The sequence below is a fragment of the Callospermophilus lateralis genome, chromosome 1 (assembly GCF_048772815.1).
Source record: "Callospermophilus lateralis isolate mCalLat2 chromosome 1, mCalLat2.hap1, whole genome shotgun sequence".
NCBI classification, from domain to species: domain Eukaryota; kingdom Metazoa; phylum Chordata; class Mammalia; order Rodentia; family Sciuridae; genus Callospermophilus; species Callospermophilus lateralis.
In genome coordinates this window covers 188,241,611-188,256,397 of record NC_135305.1, presented here as the reverse complement: position 1 = coordinate 188,256,397, position 14,787 = coordinate 188,241,611, and the positions used below count along the sequence as shown (strand labels likewise).

Sequence of the window (14,787 nt, the reverse complement as noted above, 5' to 3'; positions counted from 1 at the left end):
AAGGTCTTAACTCCTATCTGTATCTACTAACTCAAATTACTCACCTGAACTCCAGATCTATAAATAACATCTCACTCAGATCCTTCAAGTTCCTCATAGGTTAATATGACCCCATCTTGTAATTTAGATCAGAAAGTCCTCATACATGTCTCAAATCAGTTGCTATATGGACTGATATGAATGATATGTGACAGTGTCTAGATATACTTGGGTCAAAAGAGGGAAGGGGAGACTGCAACTGGTATCTAGTGGAGTCAAAGCCAGGGACTCTGCTATGTATTCTACACTGCAAAGGATAGTCCTCTAACACATAATTATCAAAATATCATTGTGTCAAAGTTGAGAGTATCCTGTTGTATTGTGTTTTGAATGTAAACTCTATACAAGAAGGGGCAAACTCTTGTTCACTTCTCTGTGTTAAGTATTTGGAGTGATATATAAATAATAAATAAATACATATTTATTTAATATAGGAATCTAAGAAGAATTCACGTATTAGTGCCCTTATTTTTACCCTCACAGCTTAGCCTTACTTCTTTTCTGGCCTGAACTACTATATTAACTCCTAATTATTGTTCATATCTCCATGCTCCTGGGACTATATCTTGTTTATTTTTACATATCAAATGTCTAGAAAGTAATAGGGGCTCAAACAACCTTTACTTTTACAAATTAGCCTTAAAACTAGATATTTTATAAGGCAACCAACCTATAAGAAATTTTGGCAGGGTTCTGCTAACTGCTAACATACTAGTACCATAACAGAAACATACCTACCTGATGGCTTACAATGCCTGTATTTGTATGAATCATAGATCCATTTTGTTTATCATTTTTACCTTTTGACTCTGTTTCTCCTTAATTTTTTACAAGGCAAGACTAGCACAATACCCGTGCAAAAGCCCATTTGGTCTTTTGTGTATTTCAATGACAAGCCATGATTACATATAGACTCTGATCTTGGCCAACTAGGAACTGAGAACATTCCTTTCTCTCTTCCTCACTATCCTTGGACCAGGCCTGAGCAAGTCTACAAAAGGGTGGTACCAAGTACAAATATGAAGACACGAATTGGTGTGAACATACTTTATATACAACCAGAGATATGAAAAACTGTGCTGTATATGTGTAATAAGAATTGTAATGCATTCCACTGTCATTTATTTTTAAAAAAATCAATTAAAAAAACTAAAAATAAGATAGGGAAAAAACTAAAATTAAATGAAACTTTAAAAAATAAATAATAAAATTATCATAACATTAAACTTTTTTTTAAAAAGGGGTGCTACCTTAACAAGAGATCTAGCTCCAACTCTAAGAGGGGGAAAAAATCAAAGCAGGGAAAAAAAAAAAAAATCAAGGCATCTTGATTACCTATCGAAAAGGAATTGAAATTCTGCAAGTAATCTTAAAATGAAATCAGACCTGCCCACTCTCCATCCAGGATTAAACAAAATAACATCAGGTATAGATATCTAAGCAAGTATATATACATTCAAACAAAGTGGAGAACATTATAATTTTTTTGCATGTAGAATATTATTTCCCCATCCCATTTTTCAAGGTGACAATAAAAAATTTTGATTTGTCTTTAAATTTATAGACAATCAACAAAGGGTGCCTATTCCAAGTCTTAATCTGGTTCCTTAAGGGGCCTTTTCTTATAATTGGGGAAAGAGCCTCATTTGAGGGTTTTTTTTTGTTCAGTCTTGCAAAAGGTTTTTATCTTTACAAGGCTATTTGGGTCAACAACACCTCACTGTCCTTAAACTTTCTGACATTCTGACATTCACAGTCTTTCACTGTTTTCTGTTCACTCACTTCCCATTGGTATTTGGGATACTGAAGACAAGAGTATCACTTACGTAGCTCTTTCCTTGGAACAGTCATTTCTCTCTGATAAGTGAGCTGCCATCTTCACCTGGGCTTGACTGCAAACAAGTGCCTCATTTTCCAAAACAGCTGAATATCCCACCCTAGACTCTTTTGTTCATATATGTTCTAAATCCCTGAAGAACATCCTTAGCAAAGGAATTTAGGCTTTTCCATGCTGACAGTAATAATACTGTCATAAATAAACAGTAATAATTTGGAGTGAGGTCACATTCCACAGAGAAAGAAATTCTCAGAGGAGGGAGGGGCACAAAAAAGTACTTGTTTGAAGTCCCTGCCTTTATAGAAGAACTCATATAGGGATATGTGAGTAGATATATAGGAGAAGCTGAGTATACGTAACCTCTACCAGAACTTATATAACAAAAAGTATAGGTGGCTGAGATCCAACCTGAACAGATTAAGTTGTCTTGGGCAATAAGCATTTCAGAGGAGACAAGAGCCCTCCAAAACTAGTGAAGTGCACAAGACTACAGAAAGCTAAGGAGAGAGGAATCCTTAAAAATATAACTATAACAGCTTTCTGTCAAACAAATGGCTGATTTCCTATGAGATGATAGAAATACTGAATTTGATTTATACCAAATAAAGCTGATATTCTTTGTCTTGAAACACAAAATTCAATTTTGGGTGGTGGTTACATACATATATAAGATGATGTGTACTATTTTAAAAGCATGAAGATGATGACACAGTTTGGTCTACTTTTAATCATCATTTTTGTTTTGAATTTTATACATTAAAGGATAGCATGACTTTTTTAGAATTTATCAAAAAGGAGCACAGATCAAAAGTAATATTATTACATACAAAATGCCTTACTTTAGCCCATTCATGGTACTAAGAATGTCTGTTTTGACATAAATAAAGTGTGAAAATAATCTGTTAAACATAAAATGACTTCTCCAGTAACTTAGGGCTGGAAAAATCCAGAAATCAGTATCTACCATTCAACACAGATTCAATACCTCAGCCTCTGTAAGTCAGAAACACTGGAGAAAAAGTTGTCAGTTGAAAGAGGGCCCTTAACAAAACTGAAAAAGAGAAAGTTACTCAAGATCTCTTCTAACATTCTTTCTTCTTTATATATCACTTCTTTTTTCTCTACCAAAAACCTGGTTGGAAAATGATCTCATATGATTAATTAAAGTCAGAATATAAAACCTAAGAATAAGTGTTCCTTCTCTTAGGGGCACACACAATTTAAATCTTCTCTATCAATGGAGAGTGAAAGGCCTAATTTAGAATTGAGTTTGGATTCCAGTTACTGTTACTGTTTTCTATGTGGTTTGTGTTCCAATTAATCTCCATTGGTCTGTTTTCTGACCCACAAAGTGCAACATTTTTCTTTATAGAAGAGCTACATGGATTAAAGTAATTTAACAATTTTTTACTGAATACCTACGGATTTAATTAAGCATTGCTGTACATGATGGGGATATAGGAGGGATATCAACATAGACAGAGTCCTTGAACTCACAGAGCTTATATGCTAACTGGAGAAAAGGAAACATAATAAACAAATACATAATATCAGAAGGAACAAGTGCTACAGCAAAAGATCAAATATAATGGTAGTGGTGGGAAACACAGGAAAACTAGGGAGGCTGGGATTTGTCATGCAAAAGCCCTTCTTAAAGGTGACACTGGAGAAGAGACTTGAAGGAGTAATGGAGTGAGTCGTGAATTTTCAGCAGTAGGGAGCATATAAATGCTGAAAGAAGGAAGAGCAAATGCAAAACTTTGTGGAAGGAGCAGGCTTAGAGTATTTGAGTAAAGAGTGACGGATGATGGCTTTGAAAGTTATGCTGTAGACAAAGTAGTTTCATAGTTTTTAATTTTATTTTATTGCTTTTATTTAGCAAGCTGGAAATCACTGATGGGTTTTAAGCAAAGAATTAACATACTCTGGGGGAAGTTGAGGTTCTTGTAAACATAAGGAGACATTTTTAGGAGTATGCTGTCTATAACTTTGAGCTAATCACACTGTGTCTGGAATACTTCATTCACTTCTAAAATGCTCTTTTGAAGAAGAACAGACAGTAATAGCCAAGGGGAGTTGTTAGCACTGTTGAGTTTTTTCAAGTCATGCCCTGTGCTGGACATCAGCTGTGCCAATTCATTTCTTCTCTAGGAAGGGGAACATCCTGGCTTTCCTTAGGTGTTCCCTTTCCACAGGTGTAGAAACTCAGATGAGACTTAGAAGGGTTTCTAGAATGTCTAACCAACAATTTGCTGAACTCTGACTCCAGTGACCACGTCTGTTCCACTATACACAGCTGTCCTGGAGATCAAGGACATGTTTACTAATAAAAACAGGGCATGAGAGGAATGTGATATCTGCCCTCATATGTATCAGGGACTATGGTGTGGGCTGGGGTTAGACTTTATCCTGGATGTCTGGACAGAACAAAAATGGAAACAGGAGAGTTCAATTACAGAAGTAGATTTCTATTCTTTGTGAGAAAAATCGGACCCATATTTAGACAGTCTGCTTTTGAATAGTAGCACATTGGTATGGTCTAAGTTCTCCCTCTTCTTCCTCACTCTATACATCCTTTACTGTAGAGGCTGTTAGAGAAAGAGAGCTGAAGTGAAACAGTTACTCCAGGTGACCTATGGGCTGGCCAAAAGTAGAATGGGAAGATATTAGGTTCCCATCCAGTAAAGAGAGAAAATAAGTATTAGATTCATTATAGCTTTGTCATGGAAAACCTCCCCAGTGCAAGCTCTGAGTGGTCATAAGTGCCACCAGCCCTGTCAACTAGGATAAACATATTATATCGTGTAGTAAAGATCAAGGTTTTGGGGGTCTCATTTTCCAAGTCACAATCCTGACACTATGATTTGCTTGTTGCATAATGCAGGGCAAGTTACTTAGTTTTTCTGTGCTATGATTTCCTCATCTTATATGTAAGGATAAGTGTAGTTACTACTTTTTGATTTTGCATTAAAAAAACTGTAAGCACATGAATGCACAGAAAGAATAAAGAAAGAGCAGAGGGAAAAAACGGTTCAAGGAAGTTCAGAAAGTTAGGGTGAAGGCAGGGTATTATTCATGTGTTTTATAATTATTTACTCCAACTTACAACTCAAAAGTTTATTTCCCTCTGTACTGAATAGTTAAGTAAGGGACACATGAGAATTCTTTCTTAGTGACCAATATATAGAATAAGTGTTCTCTGGATTTTTTCCACTGCCAGAATGGAGAAAAAAATGTGAATGGAGATAATATTCAAAATAGTTAATTACTGACTTACCAGCATTAGAGAGGAATGTCAAGACTTCTTAAAGTATATAATCTCATCTTAACTGAAAGCTTTTCTATTCTGATTATACTGAACTATTTGTATTTTCTTCAGAGACTCAAACATTTTTTCACTAATCAGTTTTACTAATTGGCTAGTATAGGCTGTGTGTGTGTGCACGTATGTGTGAGCACCCGCCCATGTGTATGTATGTGTTCTCCACCTCATACCCCCGTGCAGGGGAATGAATGAACCCAGGCCCTGTGCATGCTAAAAATGCATTCTACCACTGAGCTACAACCCCAGTCCCATAAATATCTCTCTGAAGAGTTTTTAGTCTCTATGGGTTGTATTTTCTGCTCTAGCACATGTATGTACACTTCACATGAACAGCTGAACTGGGGACACATCAAAACCTAAAGCTTCACAACTGGTTCTATAAACTGCCTTGATGAGGCTTCGACTTTTAGTCTGACCTCTAAGCTCAACTCTAACTCCAGCTCCAGGATATGTTTGGATCTCTGGGTTCTAGGACTGACCTTGGCCCAACTTCATTTCCCTATTTCTACCCATAAAACATGTGCTTTCAGTTACATTAAAACATGTACCAAGACTGGGGTTGTGGCTCAGTGGTAGCACTTGCCTTATATATGTGAGGCACTGGGCTTGATCTTTAGCACTACATAAAAATAAATAAATAAAATAAAGGTTAAAACAAAACATGTACCACAGAAAGAAGATAATGAGAAAGACTGAGAAAAAAGCAATAAAATTTGAGTTAAAAGATGGGACAGGGAAGTAGTTTATAATTTTTTATGTTGGGCTGGGGCTTTCATGTTGTTTCCTTTTACATACTACTAGTCTCAGGAAGTTGTCTATACTAACATATATTCCTAGTGTTTAAGAGTATATATTTACACATATAGCAATACATATTGCTAAAAATGGATGAACACTTCATACTGACCTTTGGGGGTTTAAACGGATAGTCTGGTGAAAAGGTAATGTCAAGAAAGAACACCCCTCCTTCATAGACAGATCCAGGGGGTCCCAATATAGTTGACCTCCATTCATAAATGTTGTCTCCTTTGGGTCCAGCACTGAAATAAGATACAAATAAAATGCACTTAGAAATTACATTGTCTAGAAATTTAAAAATCTATTTACGGTAATAATAAATTGAGAAATTCCATAAAAAACAAAGTTAATAGGTTAATTCTCTGTTATGATTAATGTCAATATCATCATTTTCTCTAAGTGAAATATGTTGGTATTACTTAAATAGACTAAGAAGATTCTGTTCTGTTACTCTCAACCTTAAGCCTGTTAGAACAAAAGATTCCAAGGTCCATAGGCCAGAGGTAGGAACACAAACTGGTTAAGCATGAAATTATCTGTAAAGTCTTTGAAAAGGGGGATACAGTCCTGAGGTCAAAGAGACAAAATTTCCAACCCAGAAAGGCCACTGGAGAACAAAGTCTAAGTCCTTTGCTAATAACTGGTTCATGAAGGTTCATGAAGACATTCATGGCCACCATTCAGGAGATTGAGATCATATGCAATCGGGAACTTGTTCTTCCCTTTTCTCTACCCTAAAGACTCCTTGGCACCTTACCTTCTCCCCATACATCATGACCAGTGTAGACTATAGAGGATAAGATAAATCATTTTGTTTCAAGACATAAATAAACTATTACCTCTGCCCCTCCCAGAATAGAAATTCCTTAAGGAATAGACTTTGCTTTGTCTTTAGTTTCTAATAAATAAATGTTAGTTTCTAATAAATAAATAAAGGTTAATAGTAAAGCAAGTGAAGTCACATGGCTAGTTGCCAACATGTCTCTGAGTCTCAAAAGAAAGATAAGGCCCACATGAATCAAGTAATTTTATTAGTTCTCTCAGGTGAAGAGAAGGACAAAATGAGATTAAAATGTAACTTTGTAGGGATTGGAGGCATAGCTCAATGGTATAGCACTGGCCCAGCATGCAGGAGGCCCTGGGTTTGGTCCCCAGCACCTTAAAAAAACAACTAATAATGGTGTCATTGTTGAGCAGCATATCAAAAGAATTATCACAACTAAGTTCAAATTATTTCAGAAATGTAAGAATGGTTTAATAACAGAAAATTATCAATGCAATTCATCTCACTAACAGATAAAAGTAGAAAATAAAATGATAACCTTGGTGGATCAAAAGTTCTTAATAGCCATTCATGATTTAAAAAGTTAAAGCAAAATTTTAAAATCCTCTTTATAAAGTTTCAAATTTATTTAGCCTGATAAAGAACATGTACCAAAACTTCACAGCAACTATTACAGTCAATACTATAATTTGATGGTACTGGGAATTGAACCCAGGGGTACTCTACCACTGAGCTACATCCCCAGCCCTTTTTATTTTTTATTTTAAGACAGAGGCTCTTTTATGGTTTAGATATCAGGTGTCCACCAAAAGTTCACGCGTGAGATAATGCAAGAAGGTTTATAGGTGAAATTATTGTCAGTGTATTAATCCCTGATAGGAATTAACTTGGTGGTAAAGGTAGGCAGGTAGGATGTGGCTGGAGTACAGCGTCCCTGAGGGCATGACTTTGGGGGTGTATATTTTGTTCTTGTAGAGAAGAACTCTCTCTGCTTCTTGGGTGTTATGTTTCCAGCGGCTTTCCCCTGCCACACCCTTTCACCATGATGCTCTGCCTCACCTTGTGCCCCAAGGAATGGAACCAACTGCCTATGGACTGAGATCTCTGAAACCTTGAGCCCCAGAATCAACTTTTTCTCCTCTAATTGTACTTGTCAGGTCTTTTGGTCACAGCAGCAAAAAAGATGACTAAAACTGTCTAAGCTGGCCCTGAACTTGCGATCCTCCTGTCTCAGCCTCCTAAATCACTGAGATTTTATAGGCATGTGCCTATAGGCATGTCCTCTGATGATGGTAAAATATTTAAAGTGCTCACTCTACACTGAGGAATAAGACAATGATGCCTCCTATCCTCTCCTCCAATATGAACTGTACTAGCTATCACAGTCATTGAAATATGAAAACACACAGGAAATTCATATGGACTGGGATGAAAGAACAAAAATGTTAGTATTTACAATATTTATGTTTGCAGGAAAAAAAATCTCCAACATAAAAATATAGTTTATTAAACTTCTTAAAAGATTTCAACAAAGTGGCTATATATAAGATCAATATCCAAATATCAACTTCATTTCAATACACCAACTAAATTGGAAAATATATATATATATTTTAAATATTTTTTTTTAGTTGTAGATGGACACAATACCTTTATTTTATTTGTGTATTTATTTATTTATTTTTATGTGGTACCAGGGATCGAACCCAGTGCCTCACGCATGCTAGGCAAGTGCTCTACCACTGAATAGCAACCCCAGACCCTGGAAAATATATTTTACAATGAGTTATAATAGTATTAAAAACACAAAGAACCTATGATTAAATTTAATGAAAATATGTTAATCTTTATAGAGAAAAATATATAGCTTATTTAAATAAACACAAGATATTTAAATAAGAGGAGAGATATCAGGTTCCTGAACGAAGGGGAAGACTCAGTGTCCTATAGATGCTAATTTTCTCCAAATTATCCATTACAATTCCAATAAAAAGCTTAACAGCAGTTAATAAAAAAAAAAAAAATCCAACCATTTGAAAAAAAATGAAAATGGGTAAATTGATTCTAAAATTTGTTTGGAAGTTCAAAAAAATTCCTCAAACTTTTCCACACATATATACGAAAATCTAATAGGGCTGGGAAAATAGTTTTTTATTTGGAAAATAGAGGAAATGCATTTCTGGCTTCAATAGACAAACAAAAATCTGTTTGTTGTACATGGATTAGACACTTAAATGCAAAAGTCAAAATTTTAGAATTTGAGTGAAGACAGTGACAGGGTTGAGAAACAATATTTAGAATGTTTTAAAAAAACTGAGAAACAATATTTGGATCACACAAAACTGAACAATTTTTGTGTTCAGAATGTATAAATTCCTATGATAAGAAAAAGACTAGTAATCCATTAGAAATGAATAGACATTTCTAAAAAGAAGAAACATGAATGAAATGTTCAACTTCATCAAAATCAGGGAAGTGAGGTTTAAAATCCAACTTAATAATATCATTTTATAAAGTATACAGGCAAAAATAAATGTCTAACAAAACCAAGTATTAACGAAGTTGTGGGAAAACAGAACTCCTGTACACTGCTGATGAGCATGTTTAATCACTTTGGATAAGAATGTGGGTTTACCTTCATAAAAAAATAGTAAAATTTTGTAATTTGCAGCAATGTAAATGGGGAATGAAGGACATTATGTTAAATGAAGTAAGTCAGGCACAGAAAAACACAAACTGCAAGTTCTCGCTTACATGTGGAAGCTAAAAACTTGATCTCACTGTAGTAGAGAATAGAATAGTAGTCACCAGAACCTAAGAGGGGAGTGGAGAGAAAATGGTTAATGGCTAAAGAACTGCGATTGGCAGGAGAATAACTTTTAATGTCCTATTGCACAGTAGAATAACCACAGTTGACAACAATTAATTGAATATTTTGAAGTAGTAGTAGAGAATTCTGAATGGTCCCTACAAAAAGAAATGACAGTTGTCTGAAATGACAGATATGGCAAATTATCTTGATCTGATCATAACACATAACATAAACGTTCTTTATATATGTTGAATTTTTATATAAAGAAAAAGTGTGTTCAAAAAGTTCACAAAAAATGCTATGTGAGAAAAGCAAGTTACAGCATATGTACAGTATGATCCTACTATATAAATTAAAAGTAAACCCAGGGCTGGAGATGTAACTCATGGTAAGAGCATCTGCCTAGTATGAGTAAGATACTGGGGTTTGATCCTCAACACTATAAACTAAAAAAACAAACAAAAATCCCCAGATCCTTACTGCCTTACTGTATAAATATATAGATTATGGATAAATATCTATGTCAAAAGTCTTATAAGAAATGGACCGGAATCCAGGTATGGTGGTGCATGCCTATAATCCCAGTGGTTTGCGAGGCTGAGGCAAAAAGATCACAAATTCAAGGCCAGCCTCAGCAATTTAGTGAGATCCTGCTTCAAAATAAAAAATAAAAAAGCTTAGTGGTTAAGTGCCCATGAGTTCGACCTCTAATGGCGGGGTGGGGGGGTGGGTGGGGGGGTGGGGGGGGTGGTGGTGACTGGAAACAAACTTAAAGTAGTAACAATGATTGTACAAAGAACAAGGGGTAGTGTGGAGGAAGAAGACAAAGGGAAAAAAGATTTAGAGATGAAAATGAAGCAGAGTTCAATTTTATTTCAATTGTTTATTTCTCTTATATGAAACAGATAAGAATAAAATCAAATCAAAGTTATCCTAACTTACTCCACTGGGCTGAAATACACTGCAAACCAGTGGGGCAAGTGACCAGAACACAGCATTTCTGCTCTTCCTCCTTACCTACTTCTCCTGAAGTTGGCAACCAGGCATAAGCAGAATATATTCAGCCTAGATGACAATAAAGCTTTGGTAACAGCAGCTTCTTGTTGCCAGACAAGTTTGCTCATTCAGATGAATAAACACAAGCTTAAACCCTGAGCTATAATTAGACCCAATATAGATAGATAAGTTTATCAGAAGGAAGAGCTTAAAAGTAAATTATAGGTTTATAGTTACAACATTAACTCAGTGTAGATGGAGAAATTTAGTTAAAAACATACACACAGAATGCACAGCTATGAAACAGTATGAACAAACCCATTTCTCAAACATCAAGATATAATTTCCCCAAGTCACTCTGAACAATTAAAGATGATCTTTCAAACATGATAACCACAGTTAGTTGTAGAATGTAGATTAAATAAGGAGTTACTTAATAGTGTAGGTCAAGGAAGGGGCCCGAAAGTAGGAGACAGGAGATGCCTCAAAACCTCAGCAAGGAGGGCAACATCTGCAGATAATCTAGTGGCCATTCCAAATTCTATCTAATGCTTAATCAAAACTCCAAATTTTATTGGTTCTCTGAAGTCAGTCAATTGTCTATGCAGTTACGAACAGTGGGTGAAAATACCACAGCTATAGGGCTTGGTGGTGCACACCCTGTAATCCCAGTGGCTCAGGAAGCTGAGGCAGGAGGTTTGCAAGTTCAAAGCCAGCCTCAGTAACTTAGTGAGGCCCTAAGCAACTAGGTCAGTCCCTGTCACTAAATAAATTACAAAAAGGGCTGGGGATGTGGCTCAACAGTGAAGTGTCCCTGGGTTCAATTCCCAGTACCAAAAAAAAAAAAAAAAAAAAAAAAAGTTGGTTTATGCTGCTAAGGTGTATATATTTTTTAAAATTTTTATTATTGGTTGTTCAAAACATTACATAGTTCTTGACATATCATATTTCATACATTTGATTCAAGTGGGTTATGAACTCCCATTTTTACCCCGTATACAGATTGCAGAATCACATCGGTTACACATCCACTGTTTTACATATTGCCATACTAGTGTCTGATGTATTCGGTTGCCTTTCCTATCCTCTACTATCCCCCCTCCCCTCCCATCTTCTCTCTCTACCCCATCTACCGTAATTCATTTCTCCCCCTTGTTTTTTTTTCCCTTTCCCCTCACTTCCTCTTATATGTAATTTTGTATAACAATGAGGGTCTCCTTCCATTTCCATGCAATGGAAATTTTAAAGAAAAATTTAGCCAGTAGCAACAAACTAGTTTGATGTTTTAAAATGTATACAAAACTAATATTACCTCCCTAATTCACATCTGAGTTCTAGCCATCTGTCTTCTATTACCTTAGGAGTGGTATGTCTGGGCTAGTTATAGTGGTGTACACTTGTACTCTTAGTTAGTTACTGGGAAGGCTGAGATAGGAGGACCCCAAGTTCAAGACCAGCTTGGGTCACATTCAGTGAAATCCTGTCTTAAAAAAAAAAAAAAGAGGGTGGGGTGGGGAAGGGACTGCAGTTGTATCTCAGTAGTAAAAGCTGAATAGACGCTATTTATATTATTAGGTTAAATCTTGATAATTTTGATAACATAACTAGTAGAAATCAAGGGGGACTGAGGCATTTAAAGTTAGTATTGACAGAAGAGGCTAGCTAAAAATAAGGTTTAAATTTCACCATGTATTTATAAATTCAAGCTTACTGTACAGCAAATGGAAATTCTCTCTCTCTCTCTCTCTCTCTCTCTCTCTCTCACACACACACACACACACACACACACACATATCAAGTACAGAAGTATAGCCATTCCTTGTTATCCACAAAGATCAGTTCCAGAAAGCCCTCATGCACCAAAATCTGTGGATGTTTCAATCCATTACATAAAATGACTTAATACTTACATGAAATCTACATAAACCCTCTTAAACACTTTAAATCATTTCTAGATTATATACAGTGCCTAATAAAATGCAAATGCTAAGTAAATAATATTGCTTAGGAAAAATGACATGAAAAAAAGTTTCTACAAGTTTAGTACAGACATAATGCTACTACCCCCATTCAAAACTTTCAATTTGTTAGTTGAAGACCAGGATATGAAGCCCAAGAGTAAGGAAGAATGACTATATCTTGTCTAAAAAAGCAGGTGTGCAGCCAAGCATGGTGGCGCATGCCTGTAATCCCAGTGGCTCGGGAGGTGGAGACAGGAGGATCACAAGTTCAAAGCCAGTCTCAACAACTTAATGAGCTGCTAAGCAACTCAGTAAGACCCTGTCTCTAATAAAATACAAAATAGGGCTAGGGATGTGGCTCAGTGGTCAAGTGCCTGAGTTCAATAACTCCCCACCCCCCAAAAAAGAGCAGGTGTATAGTTCCAGCAAGTCAAAATCAAACTTAGTAAAAATGGTTTTCACACTGAGGGACTGACCTAAAACTGACAGGGATGGGATGGTGAGAAGACAGTACAAGGGGATTTTTCAGAAGTACTAGTAATCCCTGTTCACATATCAGGCACTGTAATTGAATTCATCCCTTCTAGCAGAAAGGCACATTTTTCACACCTAGATGAATATGCTTCACATGTGTCCAAAGTTTCTTTGGAAGTGAGTTGCAGGAATATTGAGCTCTGGCTTACAACACAATGTGTCTCTCTAGTATCAGACTGGAAGGAAAGGGTAGTTCCCACCTTTTAAAAGAAAATGTTAAGGCATGACCCAGGATCAGTTACAGAGGAAGATAAGAAAGGCAGTCAAAAGCCATGATACTGTTTGATTAAAATGAGAAAAAGCATGCAGGGGTGGGAAATTTAAGGGAGAAAATATTTTAGGGTTCTCAAGGCTATGGGGTGTCTTGCTGCAAAAGCCACTGGCGCTTTTTTGCCTTCATTTCATTAGGACTCTCACCTGCTACCACACACTGAGTTTTGAAAAATTCTCTTCTACAAGAATCTCTGGAGGTTTCCCTCTGACGGTACTATTCCAATTTCTCTGCCTTCTTCAGTGACACCTTTTCCATGTCTGCCTCTCTAGAGGTTGTACACTCAGCTACCTTTGTCTTTTCATTTTCATTTTGTGTATCTCATTATCCACCTTTGACAATCACCCAAACAATGATGGTATTTCTAATCTAGTTAGAAACTTGAAAATCATCCTTTTGCCATCATCATTTCATTTTTAAAAAAATAATATTTTATACTTTTTGTCAGCCAGTGTTTAATAAATGGGAAGGCTATTTACCCTCAAGAATAGTTTCCAGATTTGAGATGTAAAGGTGAAAAAAAAAATGATTATGGCTGTTAGTTACCTTCCATCAAATATTAAAGTTACCACTGCAATCTACTTTATACTCTCTGTTAACACAAACAACTCAGCAAGGAAGAAACAAGAAGAGGTGTCTATATTAAAAAAAAAAAAAAAAACACACACAAAAAAAAACTAACTAATAATCATAATACTTCCTCTCCCAAGGGAAGGAATTTTAATGAGAAAAATACCCTACTATGAATCATTAAGAAAGGAAGGCTTTCACTAAGTCCATGACACCCCAGGCTATCCTGCTTCTTTATGCACTTCACATATTTGTACACGCATGCCGCAGTCCGGCTGGCTGGGCAAAATAACTGGGGGGTGACGAACAACTTGTGTACCTTGATATAGCAGGAGTGGGAGCCGTTTATTGTAGGACAGGAGCGGTATTTATATATTCCATACAGCTTATCTAATTAACATAAACTAGATACAGCAGTCAACCAATAAGGAATTTCCACACTTAATGGCTGGTTGGCGTTACTTCACAAACCACTCCCTCTGGCATTTTGCCAGGTGCCATCCTGACTTGTTTACAGACTCTAACACACGCAAGTGATTTTAATATTCTCAATGCATGATATATTGCAGTGAACACACAATTATGTAACAGACTTAAAATTTTAAGAGACATAACTGAATGTGAGCAAGGAGAGGTAGAGAACCTGGGAAGGAGAAAGGAAGACTATAGGGTAACAGTATGTATTATTCTTTTTCTTTTAAACTACATTTTTGTAAGTCACATTCACTTATAAGTACCAAGAGAAGACACAGAGTCAAAAACAACCAAATCATATTTTTTTGAATACATGGGTTGTTAGAAATAATCGAACGTAACTTTTCTACGTTCATATGTGAATATACCACCAGTGAAACTCCATA

The 14,787-nt window shown here is 36.0% G+C and overlaps 1 protein-coding gene across 2 annotated transcripts in view; it reads right to left on the bottom strand.

Moving 5' to 3' along the window:
• Positions 1 to 14,787, bottom strand: part of LOC143408680 (ubiquitin-conjugating enzyme E2 E2) — a 292,192-nt gene that overhangs the window by 60,394 nt on the left and 217,011 nt on the right. For both annotated transcript variants that reach the window (XM_076868561.2, XM_076868564.2), the window contains exon 4: positions 6,109 to 6,241. In XM_076868561.2, coding sequence (XP_076724676.1) covers positions 6,109 to 6,241 — 133 coding nt within the window. The remainder of the gene's footprint in view (positions 1 to 6,108; positions 6,242 to 14,787) is intronic.